This window comes from Chelonia mydas, chromosome 11 (genome assembly GCF_015237465.2).
Source record: "Chelonia mydas isolate rCheMyd1 chromosome 11, rCheMyd1.pri.v2, whole genome shotgun sequence".
Lineage (NCBI taxonomy): Eukaryota > Metazoa > Chordata > Testudines > Cheloniidae > Chelonia > Chelonia mydas.
In genome coordinates, this window is record NC_051251.2 from 62,061,249 (window position 1) to 62,078,517 (window position 17,269).

A 17,269-nucleotide genomic window follows, 5' to 3' on the forward strand; every position below is an offset into this window, starting at 1 on the left:
GGGACCAGCCGGACTCCATCGGCGCCGGAGCCGCGGGGGTTCCCTTCCCTCAGGCGCGGCGCGGGCCGCCAGCCTGCCCCTCCCCCACCCCCTGCCGGCGCGGGCGGGAGTTCTGAGGGGCCGCCGGTGTGGCGCGAGTCCCGCGGCGGCGGGGGCGGCTGGGAGGGCCGGCGGGGGGGGGGGGGGTCCGAAGCAGCAGCTGACCGGAGCATGTCTCGGAATGGGTGGGGGCTTCACCCAGGAGCCTTGACGTAACCTAGAGGGACCGCGCGCCCCGCTTCTTAAGGAGCGGCGGGAGCCGCCACACGCCCGGGCAGCGACGGGAGCCGGGGGCCACCGGGCGGGAGTCGGACGCGGCAGCTGGCGGAGGTAAGGCGGGGCTCGGGGCAGCCGGCGCGGGACAGGCTCCAGCACCCCGGACAGCGCCCGGCCGGGCCGGGCTGAGCTCGGGCGGCGCGCGCCGGAGGGGACGGGAGCCCCGGGGCGCTGCGGGCGCCGGGCTCCGGGGCGTTCCCCGCTGGAGGCGAGCGGGGCCGGGGGAGGCGCGGGGCTGCCCTCACGCCTCCCCTCCAGCTCGGCGCTGCGGGGCGGTGCCGCGGCTGCAAACACGCCCGGAAGCCCGGCGAGCGGCACCCGGGCTCCCCCGGCGTGGGACGGGCAGCCCCGCAAAGGCGCGGCACCGAGAGCTCCGCCGGGACAGGGGGCTGCTGTTCACAGCTTTACCGCCACCCCCCCCCCTTCACCCCCCGGGGGACGGGAAATATGGGACAAATCCTGCCGCGGAAGCAACTCGTTGCCCCGGGGCAGGACGTCTGCCCTTGGCCCGCTCTCAGAGCGCCCCTGGTGTTCTCGTGCTCGGCGTTATGGTAAAGGGGACACGCGCGGGACACCCCCGTGCGCACCCCGCGCCGCGCCCCGCCCCGCCACCTGCAGCTCGCGACGCTCCAGAGCTGGGTGTTTGTCCCATCGCCACCCCGGGGGCCGGTACAGTCTGGTCCCTTCTGTTTAGATTTATTGACCTCGGGCTCTGGGGTCTTCAAATATTGAACTATTACAAAAGGCGACTGCAGTGGAGACAGCCACCACTGCTGGCCCGACATCTTTACTGTATAGGTCGATAGGAACCGTTTGAGCAGCACTGTTTGACCATTCATGGGAAAATAAACACACCAATGAGAAGTTGCAGCCTCCACTACTCAACTTGCATATAACTCTTGTTACTTGGCTGACAAGTCAATACTCAACCCCTTTGCTGTTTATGGAGAAGGCAGAGTACTCTGCTCTTGAGGCAAAGACCCTCTTCATTATATGGTGTACAGCACCTAGCACAATGGGCCCCCAATCCCTCATTGGGGCCTCTGGGTGCTACTTCAGTACAAGTAAATGCATACTCTGGATAGAAGCCAGAACAAGCGATCACCTCATATATATCTTTAACGCCAAAGGGCCAAAAGAGCAATTACTCTGGGAACAACTTTGAGCAGGGGATTTCCTGCTTTGAGCAGGGGGTTGGACTAGATGACTTCCTGAGGTTCCTTCCAACCCTGATATTCTATGACAGGCAGCTTAACTCCAGTTAAGCTGCAATAGCTATGGGGATTTATGCTACTATAACATTTGGCCCCAAATCTTTCCATTTTGGAAGAGGGCATCTTCTCCTGATGAAAGCATCTAGCTCCTCAATGAGATGTAGCTACCAGCAGACTTTGTCAAGAGAGTATTTGGTAAATATTTCCCTGTCATCACTAGGGATTGTTTTCTCAATATTTTCATTTTATGAGATTTTATTAAGTGTATTTGTTATGTTCAGTGTCTAGGCTGATAAAAGAACTGTGATCCTTCTATCTGAACCATATGATATGGATGCTATAAGTTAATAGGCTGAAATATATAGCAAAAATCATTTTCTCTTCCTAAAAGTTTTCTAAATTTAAAAATAATGGAAGAATTTGAAAGAAAGTCCTAGAGGTTGCAAACAGCATGTTTCGGGTGGAGGGTAATCAGAACTCCATGTAAAGACTCAACTTCAGGGAATTTTCCTCCAGTTATTTTTAGAGCTGGTTGAAATTTTCCATGAACATTTCTGAAAACTTGTAAAAATATTCACCCTTTTTTCCAAACAAATGAAGCTACTAAGACTCATATCTCTTAGTTTTACATCCATCATCTGGATGGGTCTGGCTTTTGGGAATAGATTAAAGCCTTTTGCCTCTAAGTCACCAATTAAAATTAGCCCAGGGTGGTAGTGACCGAAGAGGTATCAACTTCATAAAACTACCATCACTGTGGTGTGAGCTGGCCTGGCACTTCATTGAGGGCAGGGTTTCTTACAGCTGTAGGGCAGTGTGGGAAAGCTTGTGTTGCCCTTTTTCTGTTGATAAAATGTAGGACTTCAGATCCAGGGTTGTCAAGCTAGAGTTTTTTATGGGCACCTAATTCACTTTATAAATTGCTGTAAATCTCTAAAATGTTAAGTCTCATTAGGGTGTAAATACCCCTTCTCCTCTCCCCCCCCACATCCTCCTGTATCCAAACCAAGTAGCAGGGCTGAATGCTGGGGAGGAATCTTACTCCCAAGACATGGAACTTCTCCTAAGAGGTCCTTCGCAGACTCCCTCCAGTGGAGGCAGGTGTTCTTGCCCTGCACCCTGCTGAGGCTAAAGCTGCATGCTAGGCAGGGAGTGTATATCTCCTTGCATGACCAGTCCTGATTCCATCCATTCCCCTTGCACAGCAGAACAGCACTGTTTATATTGCCCAGGGACCCTCTGTGCCCTCAAAGGCATGGAAGAGGCCTAGCTATACAAAGCTATGCTGTACCTAGATATAGTTTCAGAAGTTAGCTTTGGCTCCCTGAAATAAAATATCCAATTGTTCCCTACAGCAATCTGGGCAAGTGACATAACAAGCTGCTATACTTGGAAAGGCAGCTTTGGTCACCCATCCAAAAAAACATTTATGGACTATTTCATGGCCAAAGTCTGAGATAGAAATGTTGACCTCTAGCAGCATGATCAACTCACAGTAGAAGTTATAAGGATTTTTCTTTTTGGTAAACTGTTATCACCTAATACAGGAGCAAGAGCATTTAGTGGATAAAATTCACTAGAGTGGTGATCTTGTGGTGACAGCTAATGGGAAGGTCAGATTTCAGATATTTTCTCTTTGTAGCCTATAAACAAGTATCAAGTAAACAAGTAAATTTCATGATTCTAGCTCAACAGGAGAGTGTCACTGAGTCATCTGTTACAAGGGTGTGTATTTAATATGATGTGCACACTGCATTCCAGAGCCTTTCCAAAATTAATATATACACACAGTTATACATTATTTTGGAAATGTTCTGAAAGAAATATACTATGTAAAATAGTCCTATTGAAGGGGATGTTCTTGGCCAATTTACATCAGGGGACAAACTGCTGTTTTAGATAAGAAGAAATCTTGAATGAGGTTAGCGGATTTAGCCTTTGGGTAATAAACTTGGATGTTTATATCAAATGTAATGGAATTGGATTAACAAATAAAGTACACACCAGGCTTAAGGCCAGAAGGGACCAATGCTATCATCTAGGCCAACCCCCTAACACAGATAACACAGGCTGTAGGATTTAATTTCACCCATCCCATTCCTTCATTTAGCCCAGCAACATATGAAGGTTAGATGATTTTTCAACTTCTTTTGTTTTTGTGAAGTTTCAGTGACACAATGGATCCTGGGAACAGAGGAAGAATTCACTCCAATGTGAGACTTATCTGCTGTCTGTTAATCATGGGAGTGTTTTGTGTGACTCCTTTCTTCTGCCAGAGCCAAAATGATCCACTGGCCCTTGGCCGAGCTGATCCCCAGTGCTGGGCGTTCTCCACAGCTGCCTTGCTGGAGATGAGGAAGCCACATATTTCTGAGTCTGTCAATGGTTTTTGGGACTTTATGATCTTCCTGAAGTCATCAGAGAACTTGAAGCATGGGGCTCTGTTCTGGGACCTGGCTCAGCTCTTCTGGGATATCTATGTAGACTGTGTGCTCTCCAGAACCCATGGCCTAGGGAGGAGGCAACTGGCAGAGGCTGAACAGAAAATCATAGCTCTGCATTCTCAGCTCACAGAGAGAAAGCAAGGTTATTACTTCTCTATCCAATACATGTACACCTTGTGGTGGAGAAACAGCAGTAGTGTACATAAAAATCAGACACCAGTAGAGAAACAAGTTTAAATTGGAGAGTGAGAACCAAGCAAGCGTACGATTAGCATTAAAACAACTGAGTGCTTGGTGCTGTACAAGTCAAAGATTAATATGTTCAATAAAAAAGCTTAATCATGCTCAGAAACTTCTGAATGGGAGTTTTGCCTGAGAAACAGCTGCAGATCAGGCCCATATATGATTGACTTTTCCCACAGGGATCATAAGAGGAGGTAGAAGTGAACCACTTGAAACATGTGTGGGTACAGGTAGGGAAGATAGATTAGTAACCAAACACATGAAGATATACTGCCTCATTAACAGTGTTACTGGGTAATGCGTGGTCTAGGCCAGCCTTACTCATATGCAGTAGTATCCTACTCCTTGAGCAGTCCAACTGGAACCTTTGTGGAGTATGATACTAAACATGAGCACAAAGAATTAATATACTGTGAGTAAAGTTTTCAGCCACTAGCTGTCTCCAAGTTGCGGCCAGGGTCTGATTACTGGTAGATCATGCAGGTAAAGCTGGAAATCAGGCTGTGTAGAGGCTGTTAGTGTGCACAGATTCTTTTAAAATACATACTTTCTGCTTAAGACTGATACCATACATCATGACACTAGGTAGGATGAAGAGATTTTTTAGACACAATCCAGTGCACGCACACTCTTAAAAAAGGAGGGATATTTTACTTCTGTTCTTACTTCTACTCTGTTTTGTGAGTTGTAATCAGTCCATCTAATTTCTTAATGCTGTAGTGGTCAGCTGGTACTGGTCAGACTGCTACAGTGACAACCTAATTTTTGTTGTTGTAGAACTATCTAAGCTCTCATCCAAGGTCTTGTAGCATCTTAAAACCAGATTGTTCATATCTGCCTTGCTTAGTCAGTGAAACCAAAAGTCAATTGCTAGAAGGAGATTGCTATCTGCAAATGATATGAGGAATTGAATCGCCATTTCTTAAGCATAACAAACTGTGCAAGCCTGATTCTTTAGTTTGAGCTGAACTATTAGCATTTGAATGATTTCATGGACCAATTCTGGGTCTAGATGGGAGAGCCAAGGCAACTTTCAGTGGGTTACTTGGAATATAAAACAATATTCCAAGTTTCTCCCTTCATACTTCTATTGTATCTTTTCAGACTCAGTTGCTACAAACTGAAATGGTCCTGGTCTTACCTTTTGAAATTATTTAATGATGGCTTACACTGTTTAAACCTAACATACAACAATATGTAATATCTGAAGCAGCCTCCGAGCCTTAGTCACAGTAATATTTAGGATACCCCACTATAGCGGTATTAGTCAGACTAGGCAAAACCCTGAATCAATGCAGCTCAGCTCTCAGGCCCACTGGCTAGAGAAAGTGGGCTGGGAGGCTGCAGACCTGAGTACTAGTCCCAGTTCTGCCATGAATCTGCTGTGTGACCTTGGGTAAGTCACTTCACAGTGCCTCAGTTTCCCCAGCTAGAAAATGAGACTAATGCTACCTCCTTAATAACGTGCCTTGAGTTGTAGGGGTCAAGAGAGCTAGGTATTATCAGCACATCTGATTTTGGAACCAAAAGGTAAGTCTCATCAGTTTCACTAATTTTATCAATATATCTGTTTATCATTAGTAGCAAATACTAGAGAGTGGGCTTTTATGCAATGAAGGACTAACTAAAGTTCTTGTAAGAGCTGTAGAAATATATAGCTCCACTTAGCACTGTTCTCTTATACATCTCAAAGTGGAGAAAACATTATCTGTATTTCACAGATAGGGAAACTTAGGTGCAGAAAGGTTGAGTGTCTTGCCCAGGGTCATGTCACACGTCAGTGACAGAACTAAGCATAACACTCAGGTACCCAAATCACATTTCCATGTCCTGTTTGCTATGCCATACTGCCTCCTGATGGTGAATCCTCAGGGTAGAGTCAGTCTAAAAGGTGCTTTTTAATAAGCACCTTAAAGTTCAATATCAGTCACAGAAAAAAAGCCATCACTTTCCACATCAAATATACCAAATGATATGATAAATAATTCATACCCACTGAAGTACTAGTTGACCAAGCTACAACTTGAGCATATTGCTTGCCTTTAAGGAATTATTAATTAAACTTTAAGCTGAATCCCTTAAGAGTCCTTCAAACAAACACTGTTTTTTACATTGCCTAACTACTGAAATCACACCAACTCTCACATTTTTCTCTCCTCCCCCATGAAACCAGAGTGGCTTGTTGGTAAGGGTTTCACATAGCATATCTGATATGGTATGATCTTACATATAGATATAGGGAACTATTTTACAAGCCCTGTAAAAATCAGACAATGAAATGTCCAACAGAATCAGCCCTCAGGGCTCCCTTCAGGTTTTCACTTAATTTGCCTCTGCTTTCACCAGTGGCTCTGTAAAAGGAATACTCTCAAATGAGGTGCTTATTCTGTCTCCAAAGTTCCAAGGCAAACATGCTTCATTCACAAGTCCAGAGATGGCCTTTCATAGCCCTACAAATTCAACATGCACTGGCTTTCTTTCTTTCTCACACTATTGCATGAGGTCAGATTCTACCTCCACTATCCACCTGTGCAACTCCCACAGTGAGTTTGTACAGGTGTAACTAATTGAACCTGTAATTAGATTTTTAGCATGCAATCCTGCTGACTGTGCACAAGAGAAGGAAAATAATCAAGCTTGTTCTCTCTTAGCTGTGTTGGCTCTGCAGGGCTAACAGGAGTGAAATGCAGTAAAAGCTTACTTATGTCCCTAAAATAAGCAGCTATGATTGTAATAAAAATAGGGAGCAGGTCTGTTGCTATTTTTACCTAGAGAGACAAGGTAGGTGAGATAATATCTTCTATTGGACCAATTTCTTTTGGTTCAATTTCTTCTTCAGGTATGGGATATGTACTCAGTGTCACAGCTAAATACAAGGTACAACAGATTGTTTAGCATAAATAGTTAACACATATTCTAAGTGACCATTCAAGGTGAGGTGGTCCATTAATACCTTTACACTCATTGGACAAAAAACGGGGGGTTAGTGGGTTACAGATTGTTGCAAGTGTCTTTATTTAGACCATGACTTTTAGCATCTAGCAAAGTTATCAATTTAAGCTCCCAGACTTGTTTTTGAAGGTCTTGTGCATGTTTTCTTTGAGGATGAGGACTGAAAGGCCAGATATGGAGTGGTCGTTTTGTGAAACGTGTTTGCCCATGGGTGATAGTGTTTTTGTCTTTTATTGTTTTTCTGTGTGAATTCATTTGAGAGCATGGTAATTGTCTGGTTTCACCCGCGTCGTTGTTAGTGGGGCATTTAGTGCACTCGATGAGGTACATCACATTGTGATAGGCATGTGTAGGTCCCTGGGGGGTTGGTCATCTTAGCAGTGGCGGTATGACTGCAGGTTTTACATCTGTTATGCCAGGGTATGGTGCTGCTTTGACTTGGTGGGTTCTACTTTTCAGACTAGAACTACACTTAACAAATCAGCTTGCTGGCTTTTGGGCCTCATCCTGCAGTCATTCAAATAAAGAGCAAGATTCCCAGTGAATTAAATGGTAAAGGATCACTATAGAACTGGTCTGAAGCCTAGTGAAATTGAGAGTCCATTGACTTTGACAGGATTTGGATCAGGTTCTGATTGTGACTGACAGCAACAGACAAGATTATGATTCTGCATTTCTTACCAGGAGAAAACCTATTATTGTCTTGTATGGCTCATACTAAGGTTCCAGGATAGGGTCCATAATGTAATTTGGACCCTATTCTGGATTTCAAAGTAATTGCTAACTAGGGACACTTGCTTAGTTTTGCCCATTGTAAGACTGCATCTGATGCCAATGATTGGCTCTGATTAGTTGGATACAACATTTATCTTAAATATCAGACTGGCAAAACATGGAGGATGAAAGCTACATAGGCTGCCAGCTTTACATTGTTTGGAAGCTGACCCCGATTTCCTCAGACATGTTTTCATGTCCCTTTCTTTTTTTTTTTTTTCTCCCTAATTTCTAGGGACATTTGCTCACAATCAGAGGACACGAGTGCTGAACAAGAAAGAGCTGATTGAAGACTTAATAAGCATCCATGTGCACAAGAGCGGATCTGCATTACTCCGAAGAGTTATTGGGGGGCTAGGGATAAAGAGGAAACAATTTGTCTAGTCTGAGGTTTATCTGTACAGTGGATATTTTTTAAACAATTTCCTTTTGGTTTTTGTTTTTAATTTTCCTTGGAAAGCTGCTCTAGGTGGAGGGGGAATGTCTGTACCTATCAACATTGTACCTTTGGGTTAGCTTTGACTTTTTGGACTGTTGTGGCTTTTTTTTTTTTAAATGATGCCCATGAATTCAGTCTCTTTAATAAACTGCATGATTTATAAAGTGTTAGCACCTTATCATGTGCATGAGCTACTGAAACTGTGTCTGGGGGGGATGCTGGAGAATAAGGCCCAGTCATGCAACTGGACTTATACAGGCAGAGCAGGGAACCAACACGGAGCTCCACTGAAGTCAACAGTTTTGCCTGTATGGATTCAATTGCAGGATTGGAGTCAAGTAGCTGTACTTGCTCTGTTTTAACTATATTTTTATGCATATAACACAGCACAAACAGCAGCCAAAACATCATTCTATTTAAAAAGAAAATGTAAAGAGTTAAAAAATCCAGGACCTCCAAACTTCAAGCTTCCAGTTTTTTCTCATAGGTTAATAAAACCCAAACATTCTCCACACCTTAAGTTCTCAAAGTTAATTTTCCAGGAAGAGTGTCCATAAACAACACGCACGTGCATATTCATTTTGATGATGTACAAGGGCAGCTGTTTCCCTCAGGTAGCACCTGATCCTGCTCCACTGCAGTCAATAGGTGTTTTGCCATTGATTTCACTGGGAGCAGGATGGGCCCTGAAAAACCAAAATGAAATAAAAGTCAAAAGTAAGAAACAAATATATTCTGAAAGAAAGCACACATACAAATGTTTTCTGTGTCAGTTTCAATCAGTACATGGTTACCTTTCAATTCCCAAGGCTAAGCAGATCAAAGGGATGCTAGAATAAAGTTAAATGCTGTACTGTGACCCAGGCAGGCAGGCTGCTTCCCCTGTATAGAGCCCAGCTGACTTGACCCCTGCAGATCACAATGCAGCTTGAGCCTCAAATTCTTATCAGGAATGGAGAGCTCATAGATACATTGTAGAACAGGGTGAGTAACTCATTACTAGAGCTGGTTGGAAAATAGTAAATATTTTCTGCAAAAAGTTAAAACAAATTTCATGGAACGTTCCTAGATTTTTCAGAAAAAATGTGAAGATCAAAAAACCCCAAACATATTACCAATTCCTTCCCTCTCCCCGAAAAATTGTTTTGGTTTTCCATTGGAAAAAAATTGGAAAATTTAAACCAAGTGAATACTTCCCCCATACAATCATCATCTTTTGGGGGGGGGGGGGGAGTCATTACATTTCAAATATTTTGTTGATGGAAATGTTTCCATTAGCTATGTGTGACATAATCTGGATATTTGACAAATTTTGCTGCCTTTTCTGTTTGCAGATTGTCTGCAGATAAATCACAGTTTCTTCAAACTAACATAATTCAGTTTAAAGAATTATTCAAAACTATTACCATTGAATGATATGTTGACTTCAGGAAACTGATTAAATGTGCCATTCATTGCAAGAATTTAATATTCAAAATTGTGGCTGTTTTTAGTGGATGCCTAGGTCAGAGGGCATGTTTCTATTACCTGGCTGAATGAATGTAACTCTTAAGCTACGTCTACACGACAAGCTGGGAGTGTGATTTTCCTGTGTACGCATACTCATACTAGCTCTCAGCAAGCTAGCAGGAATATAAATAGCAGCGTAGCCACAATGCCATGGGTGTCCGCAGTGAAGGCCCAGCTGAGCTGGGTCAAGTACATACCCACTGGTGTACTCCACTGCCACTACCTGTGCTATAGCTCAATGAGAGCTAGGCTGAGTATGTGTACGCAAGTAGGGACATCACACCCTAGCTCGCAGAGTTGCCATCGTCTTAGAGTCCGGTTTCCAGACTTCAAGTTACAAATTTTAAGTGACTTTCCTTGAATATTCTGCAATATTTTTTATTCTGGCAAATGTATCTGCCAGAAAACTCATTTACTGATGGACTCAGTCCTGATAGGAGCTAGGAACTCTGCCCCAATCCAGAAAAACAAATAAGCATATAGTTGACTTAAAGCATGCACGTATTCCCTTTGGGGAAATTCTGGACCTATTAAAGTCGATGACAAAACTCCCATTGGTCTCTGTATGGCCAGGATTTCACCCATTGACTTCAATGGGACTACATATGTACTTAAAGTTAAGCTTGTGTCTAAAATATCTGGGGAAACAACCCCAACAGGAGCATGAACACAGGGACAGAAACTTTATTTTCAAATATTTTGCAACTTTCACCAGCTTTAACTGTCTCAGGCTGTGCCTACTAGTGTGTCCCCAGTACTTGCTTGGGAGTGTTGCCAGAACCATTCTTGCACTAAGTTGCAATACCAATTGGTATTCGGGCCTCATGGTGCTAGGTGGTGTACAAACACACACAAAGGAACAATTCCTGACCCAAAGAACTCACCGTCTATGAAGACAAGTGATAGACAAAGATTATGGGGAAGAAGAATACAATTCAGTATACACATATGTACACTTGCAATTGTTATTACTATGGATAGACAATTGATAGATGGGGAGAGCTGGCACTGTCTCCCAAGATTTCACTAGTCAGTAGCAGCAGAGAGATTCTCAGAAGACACTGTTTTCTGTCTCTGACATGCTTTAGGAGGGGCCTTCAGGAAGAGGCTACTACTATGGGCTTGTTTTCGCTACGGAGCTAGATCAGCACTGCTGCAATCAACGCAGCAGCATCGATTTAGCAGGTGTAGTGAAGACAGCTCCCATCAATTTCTGTACTCCACCTCAATGAGTGGTGGAAGCAATGTCGGCAGGAGAGCGTCTCCCATCAACATAGTGTAGCGTGGACCCCGTGGTAAGTAGATCTAAGCTACGTCGACTTCAGTTACACTACTAACGTAACTCAAATTGTGTAGCTTAGATCGACCGGCAACGGTAGTGTAGACCAGGCCTGTAACTGTATATACTTTCCCTCTCGAACAACAGGACCCTGCATCCTCCTTTCTCCTGTTGAATAGCAGGATTATTGGTGAAAAGTAATTCCTGGCCAAGACAACATTCAGCTTTGGACCAATCCACCATACAGCTCTGCATCAGCTCTTTTCCTTCATTAAGAAACTACAGCAGCCATTTGACCTTTGAGGAAATGGGCAGGGAAAGGTGTGTGTGTGGGCGTGGGGTTGAAAGAATAGTTTAGTTTATAACAAAAGGTCATAGTATTACAAAGAGGTCTGGAAGCTGCTGCTGTAAGGGAAACCATTCATGGTATTAATTTTGCTGAAATAAAAGAGTGAGGCAATTAAATGTAAACTTGCAAGTAATAACATTCCTGAAGGAACTGTTACCTCAGGCATTTTCTCCTGTCTGAAGACCTCAGAGCCTAATTCCATTTCATAGCATAGACCTTGTTTGTTTTTGACTGGAGCTCAATTGCTTGGCATGAAAATGATGACGTTGATGCTTGCTGTAAATTCACTGACTCTAAACTGGGACCCTGTCACAGGCTGGCTGGCGCTTTAAGGGGAGCTGGGCTCAGCCTTGCCTGTGAGGTAATAGCCATGCACCAGCTGACCCTGATGTAGTGATTTAATGACACCCAGTAGCCCGGGCTGTGAAAGGGTCAGGGTGGACTATAGAGAGCGAACAAGCAAGCAGAAAGAAAGAATTCAGCCATAGAACAGAGCTCCTGGAGTAGGTTGCTGAAGGGAGTCATAGTGAGTAATATATGTCTGTCTATCAAGAGTGCGCCAAGGAAAAAGGAAAGGTAGTTCTGTGGGCTAGTGTTCTAGAGGAGGAACAAGGAGCTAGGCAGACCTAGGGAGAAGGCTGAGGGTATGTCTATATTGCAGCTGGAAGTGAGGCCTGCTTGCCTCCCACTAGTATGCTAAAAATAGCTGTGTGGATGTTCCTGTGGCAATAGCCGAGGCTCAGGCTAGCCGCTCAAGCCCACCTTGGTCTGAGCCCATAGGATAGGCTGAGAAGTATCCCAAGAGAGGCGGAAGGATCTCTTATTGGGACTTGTGAACTTCTACCAGGACTGCTGTTACCCCAGAAGGGGCCTGGACTAGATGTGGCTTAGCCACAGGGCAAGTTTGGATGGAAACAGGCCACTGTGGGACCAAAGTGGCTGACAACCGAGGTGCTAGATGCAGACACCTTCAGCGTGATGCTCTAACTCTACAGCAGTGAGTGGAACTGCTTACAGGCTCTCAAGGACAACTGTTAAGAAGAAAGTATGTACTTGATTATGAATTGCAACTGTGTGCATTCACAGGGCCCTGCCCTGAAATCTTAAAACTCAATTCCTGGAATCAGGCTCATTGCTCAGGCTCATCTCCCCAGCTGCCTGACACCACCACCACCCCCGGCAACCTTAAGAGTCGCTCTGATGTGAGCCAAGTGTACTGCTGCCCCTTCCTTACTATTCCTCAGCCTGAGCACCATAAAGGGAGTCTAACAGAACGTAAGAGCTGCCCACAAGTAGGGACTGTGGCCCTTTAACCATATTTTAATAGACTAGAGGTGGCTGCCTTCTGTGGGTCCCCCGTTCCACTATGTGTTCTATTTCTTCTTGTGTCATCTGGACACCACTGGTAGAGATGGCTGTGTAAGGGGAAACCATCTCCTTTGGCAAGTGCAAACTATGAGCCACAGCTGTGGCCCTTTGTCTGGGTTACTATAAAGGGGCAGTCAAGGATTCTCCGCTATAAGGGAATTCCTAGGTGGTATAAAGCTGGCATAGTCAGCTCTATTACCCACTCCCAACATCACAGAGGATGTCAGGACAGAGTGGGAATTCACGGCACTCTGGATGATCCTCAGTTGGTGGAGCAGTCTCTAGGGGATGTTGGAGGATATTTTGGCCCTTGCTGTCTACAAGAGCGTCAGAATGGAAAGGTGAGTTAGAGCCACCTTTCTCCTCCACCCTTAGCTGTTCTGAGGATTTAGCCCAATATCTGTAGTATTTAGATCAGCTGGTTCAATGGAAAATACTGTCATTTATTTATATTTAAATAATACAAATAAAGCCCAGACAAGAAGCAACACGTGCCCTAACAATTAGATTTATAATCTGAAATCATTAACACCCAGCAGAAAATGTGCAAACAATGACTGAATTCAGCCAATCAGTGCAGAAAATCTGCACTTTTAGCACACCAGGAACATACCCCCAGCTTTTTCCCGCCCCCACCTCCAAATACTTATCAAATAATTTGCTTTTACACCATGCATGGAAGGGCATCAAGGTCAGGCTATTTTGGACCATATTTTTGTTAAAACAGAATTCTGTACCACCACTTTGCTCTGTTCTCAGAGAGGATCGTTATCGTCTTCTGGGGGTGAAGTATCAGTACGGTGCAGTGGGATTCATCCATATGAAACCTGCAAGTGCAAACCTTGAAGTCCTCACTCAGGTCTTTCTTGGGCCAACTCTCAGACTTCAGCATGAGCTGGCCTGAGGCAAACCTGAATAAAAACAATGTTAAGGCTTCAGGATTTAGTCCCTTTTATTTATTGGGAAATGGGCAGCCAAATAGCTATGCACCATATGAAAACGTACTTCCTTATGTCACAGGCTGGGGCCATCAAGCATAGTGTCCTAGGCAAATGGGACTATGTACTATACTGTTGCTACTGCCAAGGCTACTAAGTTCCCATCCAGATCTTATTCCCCCGGGCTTCTGTGTCTCTTTATGGGGATATAGCCGTACCTGCTTCCCACTGGTCCCTATTGCCCTGCCATTTGTTCCATTTCTTCTTGTATTATCACCAGCCAACTAGCATTTTACCTTCTTTAATGTCTCTTCATTTGTAGATAAAGTCTTGTTAGCATCTAGCTCCTTCCCTTCATTTGTCATATGTATTCTTTGACATCTGTGTTAAGCATGATTTGGGGCTTCTGTGACCAAAGTCTATATGAAGAGTTAGGAATGTTTATTACCGTGATCACTACTTTAAAGGTTTCTTGAGTGGGTGGCTGAGGTCTTGCCAAAGAAAAGCCTTCTATTCATCTTGATTCGAGTCAGATAGCTCCCTTTATCTTGATGCCTTATAATCCCATCAAGACTTCTAAAAAACAGAACTTTTCTAGGCAGAAAAGAAAGCTGTCCGCTGAGACTGCGTCTCCTTGTTAAACGCCATGTTTCAATCTGCGTAAATGTTGCTGCCCTATTTATGGAGCTCTGTTTCAGCATATGACCTTCTTCACTTTATCTTTTTCCATCAGTGCATTAATTTTCCCCCAAGTCGAGTTCTTTTTCTAGTCCTTAAAGCCATGAACAGCCTCTGGTTGTCCTTAGAAGTTTCATTTTTGGGGGCTAGATTCTCAGCTGGTGTCAATCGGTGTAGCACCTTAACTTCACCTATAAGTGATCTAGTTTAGGTACATTATTTTTGGAATTATGTCTGCTCTCATGATTTGTGCAAATCCATGTCTCTGTACTCTGTTCACTAAGTCTCCTGTGTACTCTTGCAGAACATTGATAGCAGGTTGAGTGATCTGTAATTCCACTGTCTGAAGGGAAACTGAATCACGTCCATTTCTTATTCATTAAAGTACATTTGTACTTCAGAGTAATTGATTCCTCATTTGTGTCATCAACTAGAAACATACATCTCAATTTGATGGAAATAATGTATCAAATAATAACATATCGCAGAGCAAGAATGGGCTGACAAAGAGCGAAATTCGCAATAGTCAGCACTGGTGAAAAGCCAAGTCAGAAGACTTTAGTTCATCCTCTCATTCAACAAAGTATCTGCTTCCAATACAGTGAGTCCTTGTCACAGTCTGGGGTGCAGCCCAGACCAGCAAGGGGGTTGTGTCACTGCCTTCCCTGTAACCATGGGTGCCTCACAATCCATCTCTGTTGTAGTTCCCAACCTGGACTGCTCACAGTTAGCCTACCAGCATGCAGGCTGCACCCTGAGTATGTGTGTGCTAGACAATCCTGATTCAGCAGCTCTGATCCCGCCAGCCTGTCTACAGCTCCACTCTGGCTTCCACCACCCTTGGATACGACTTGCAGGGTAACCCCAACATACTCCCAGTCCTGGATTTTCCCCCCAAATGGGTGTTCTGCACTGTCCAGCCCTTTTCTGGAAAGTTCAGATATTAAGGTTCCTTGCTCCTGTAAAGAGTTGATATTCAATAGTTTACTTCAACTGGACTTACCAAACAGTTCAGTTTAAATAAAGTACTGGATTAATTTAGATTAAAAATAAAACAAGTTTATTAAGTATTAACAAAGAAGTTAGGATTTTAAGTGAATGCAAGTATAAGAGAGAGAGAGTTAGAAATGGTTACCTGTGAAAATGCATCTAAAAGTCAAACTTATTCTAGCAAGTTTTTTCTCAATGCTTTTTTCAAGATGGCCTTTCTTATCCACAGTCTTCCAGCAAGATGGAGGCTGACAGTTTCCTTGGTTAAGATCTCTCCCAGAGTCCCAAAGGTGCTGGTGTCTTAGTCTTCTTAGGAGAAAGAGAGAGAACTTGGGGTTCTCTGCCCTTTCTTTGGTGGATTCTTCTGAGGGTTACCCTTCAAAGCAGGGGTGGGCAAATTTTTTGGCATCTGGGTATGGAAATTGTATGGTGGGCCATGAATGCTCACAAAAGTGGGGTTGGGGTGCAGGAGGGGGTCAGGGCTCTGGCTGGGGGTACAGGCTCTGGGGTGGGGCTGGGGATGAGGGATTTGGAGTATAGGAAGGTGCTCCAGGCTGGCCCTGGCAGTTCAGAGGGCAGGAGGGGGATCAGGGCTGAGGCAGGAGGTTGGGGCAAGGGGTGGGGGATGAGGGCTCTGGCTGAGGGTGCAGGCTCTGGAGTGGGTCTGGGGATGAGGGGTTTGGGGTGCAGAAGGGTGCTCCAGGCTGGGCTCAAGGGGTTCGGAGGGTGGGGGGGGGGGGTCAGGGCAGGGGGTTGGGACATGGGTGGGGCTCAGGGAAGCAGCGATATGTCCCCCCTCCAGCTCCTACATGGAGGCATAGCCAAGTAGCTCTGCACGCTGCCCCGTCTGCAGGCGCTGCCCTGCAGCTCCCATTGGCTGCAGTTCCCAGCCAGTGGGAGCTGTGGGGGCAGCACTTGGGGCAGGGGCAGTGCGCGGAGCCCCCTGGCTGCCCCTAAACATAGGAGCCAGAGTGGGTACATGCTGCTGCTTCCGGAAGCTGTGGAGCAGCCCCAGACCCTGCTCCCCAGCTGGAGTGCAGGAGCAGGGCAAGCCCCAGACCCTGCTCCCCAGAAGGAGTTCGAGGGCCGAATTAAATCAGCTGGTGGGTTGGATGTGGCCCGCGGGCTGCAGTTTGCCCACCCCTGCTTCAAAGTAAAGTTTATTCAAGCAGTAAAGAAGGCAACATGGAGTCTGGTGATGAAGGAGGCTCCATGCTCTTTTTTTCCCCCTCCCTTTGTCTTAGATGAAATCCAACTTGTTCTGTTTCTAGTCATCTCTTCCCCTGCTGTCTCGAGGACCCTATTTACTACTTATATGTACATTGAGGGGTAAACATACATGCCTTTATTTAGGATATGCCTGTTTAACAACTTTTGCCTAGACAGGCCTGTCTGGTTGTGAGCATGTGTTAATATCATATAGAGTGAATTTGTAACTTCACATATAATACTCTCATACATTTCACCGTATTATTGACCAGCAAGTTATTTATTATTTTCAGATGAAATCTCACACGGCATATTTCATACAAAGATTACAATAGTATGTAGAGTGTGAACACAGGGATGCTTTTGGTCACAGTTACGCACAAAAATATCCGGTCTGGTGATAACACCACAATTAATAGTCTAAACATGACTGCCTAGCCTACTCACCATTGTCTCAATCTTCAGCATTGCTATTCCATAACAAAACTGTCATGGGCGTGATTCTCTTCTGTTACCTCAATTTTATGTCAATATAACTCCACTGAAATCACGGGAGTTATATTGGTGT

The 17,269-nt window shown here is 44.8% G+C and overlaps 2 protein-coding genes across 2 annotated transcripts in view; one reads left to right on the forward strand and one right to left on the reverse strand.

Moving 5' to 3' along the window:
• Positions 1 to 296: 296 nt before the first annotated feature.
• Positions 297 to 8,545, forward strand: FAM237A (family with sequence similarity 237 member A). The gene is made up of 3 exons (XM_027833983.3): positions 297 to 369; positions 3,694 to 4,115; positions 8,178 to 8,545. Exons 2-3 carry the CDS (start codon positions 3,707 to 3,709, stop codon positions 8,324 to 8,326), a joined length of 558 nt encoding a protein of 185 aa, XP_027689784.1. The 5' UTR covers positions 297 to 369; positions 3,694 to 3,706; the 3' UTR covers positions 8,327 to 8,545.
• A 60-nt stretch (positions 8,546 to 8,605) lies between these two features.
• Positions 8,606 to 17,269, reverse strand: part of DYTN (dystrotelin) — a 61,211-nt gene continuing 52,547 nt past the window's right edge. Inside the window, exon 16 of the mRNA XM_043525574.1 lies at positions 8,606 to 9,067. The gene's annotated coding sequence lies outside the window, so the exon portion shown is untranslated. The remainder of the gene's footprint in view (positions 9,068 to 17,269) is intronic.

Excerpts from the sequence above, each read along its gene's own strand:
- FAM237A (XM_027833983.3), top strand. The coding sequence starts at position 3,707 with ATGGATCCTGGGAACAGAGGAAGAATTCACTCCAATGTGAGACTTATC. Across the intron at positions 4,116-8,177 it reads GCTCACAGAGAGAAAGCAAG|GGACATTTGCTCACAATCAG; the intron begins GTTATTACTTCT and ends CCTAATTTCTAG.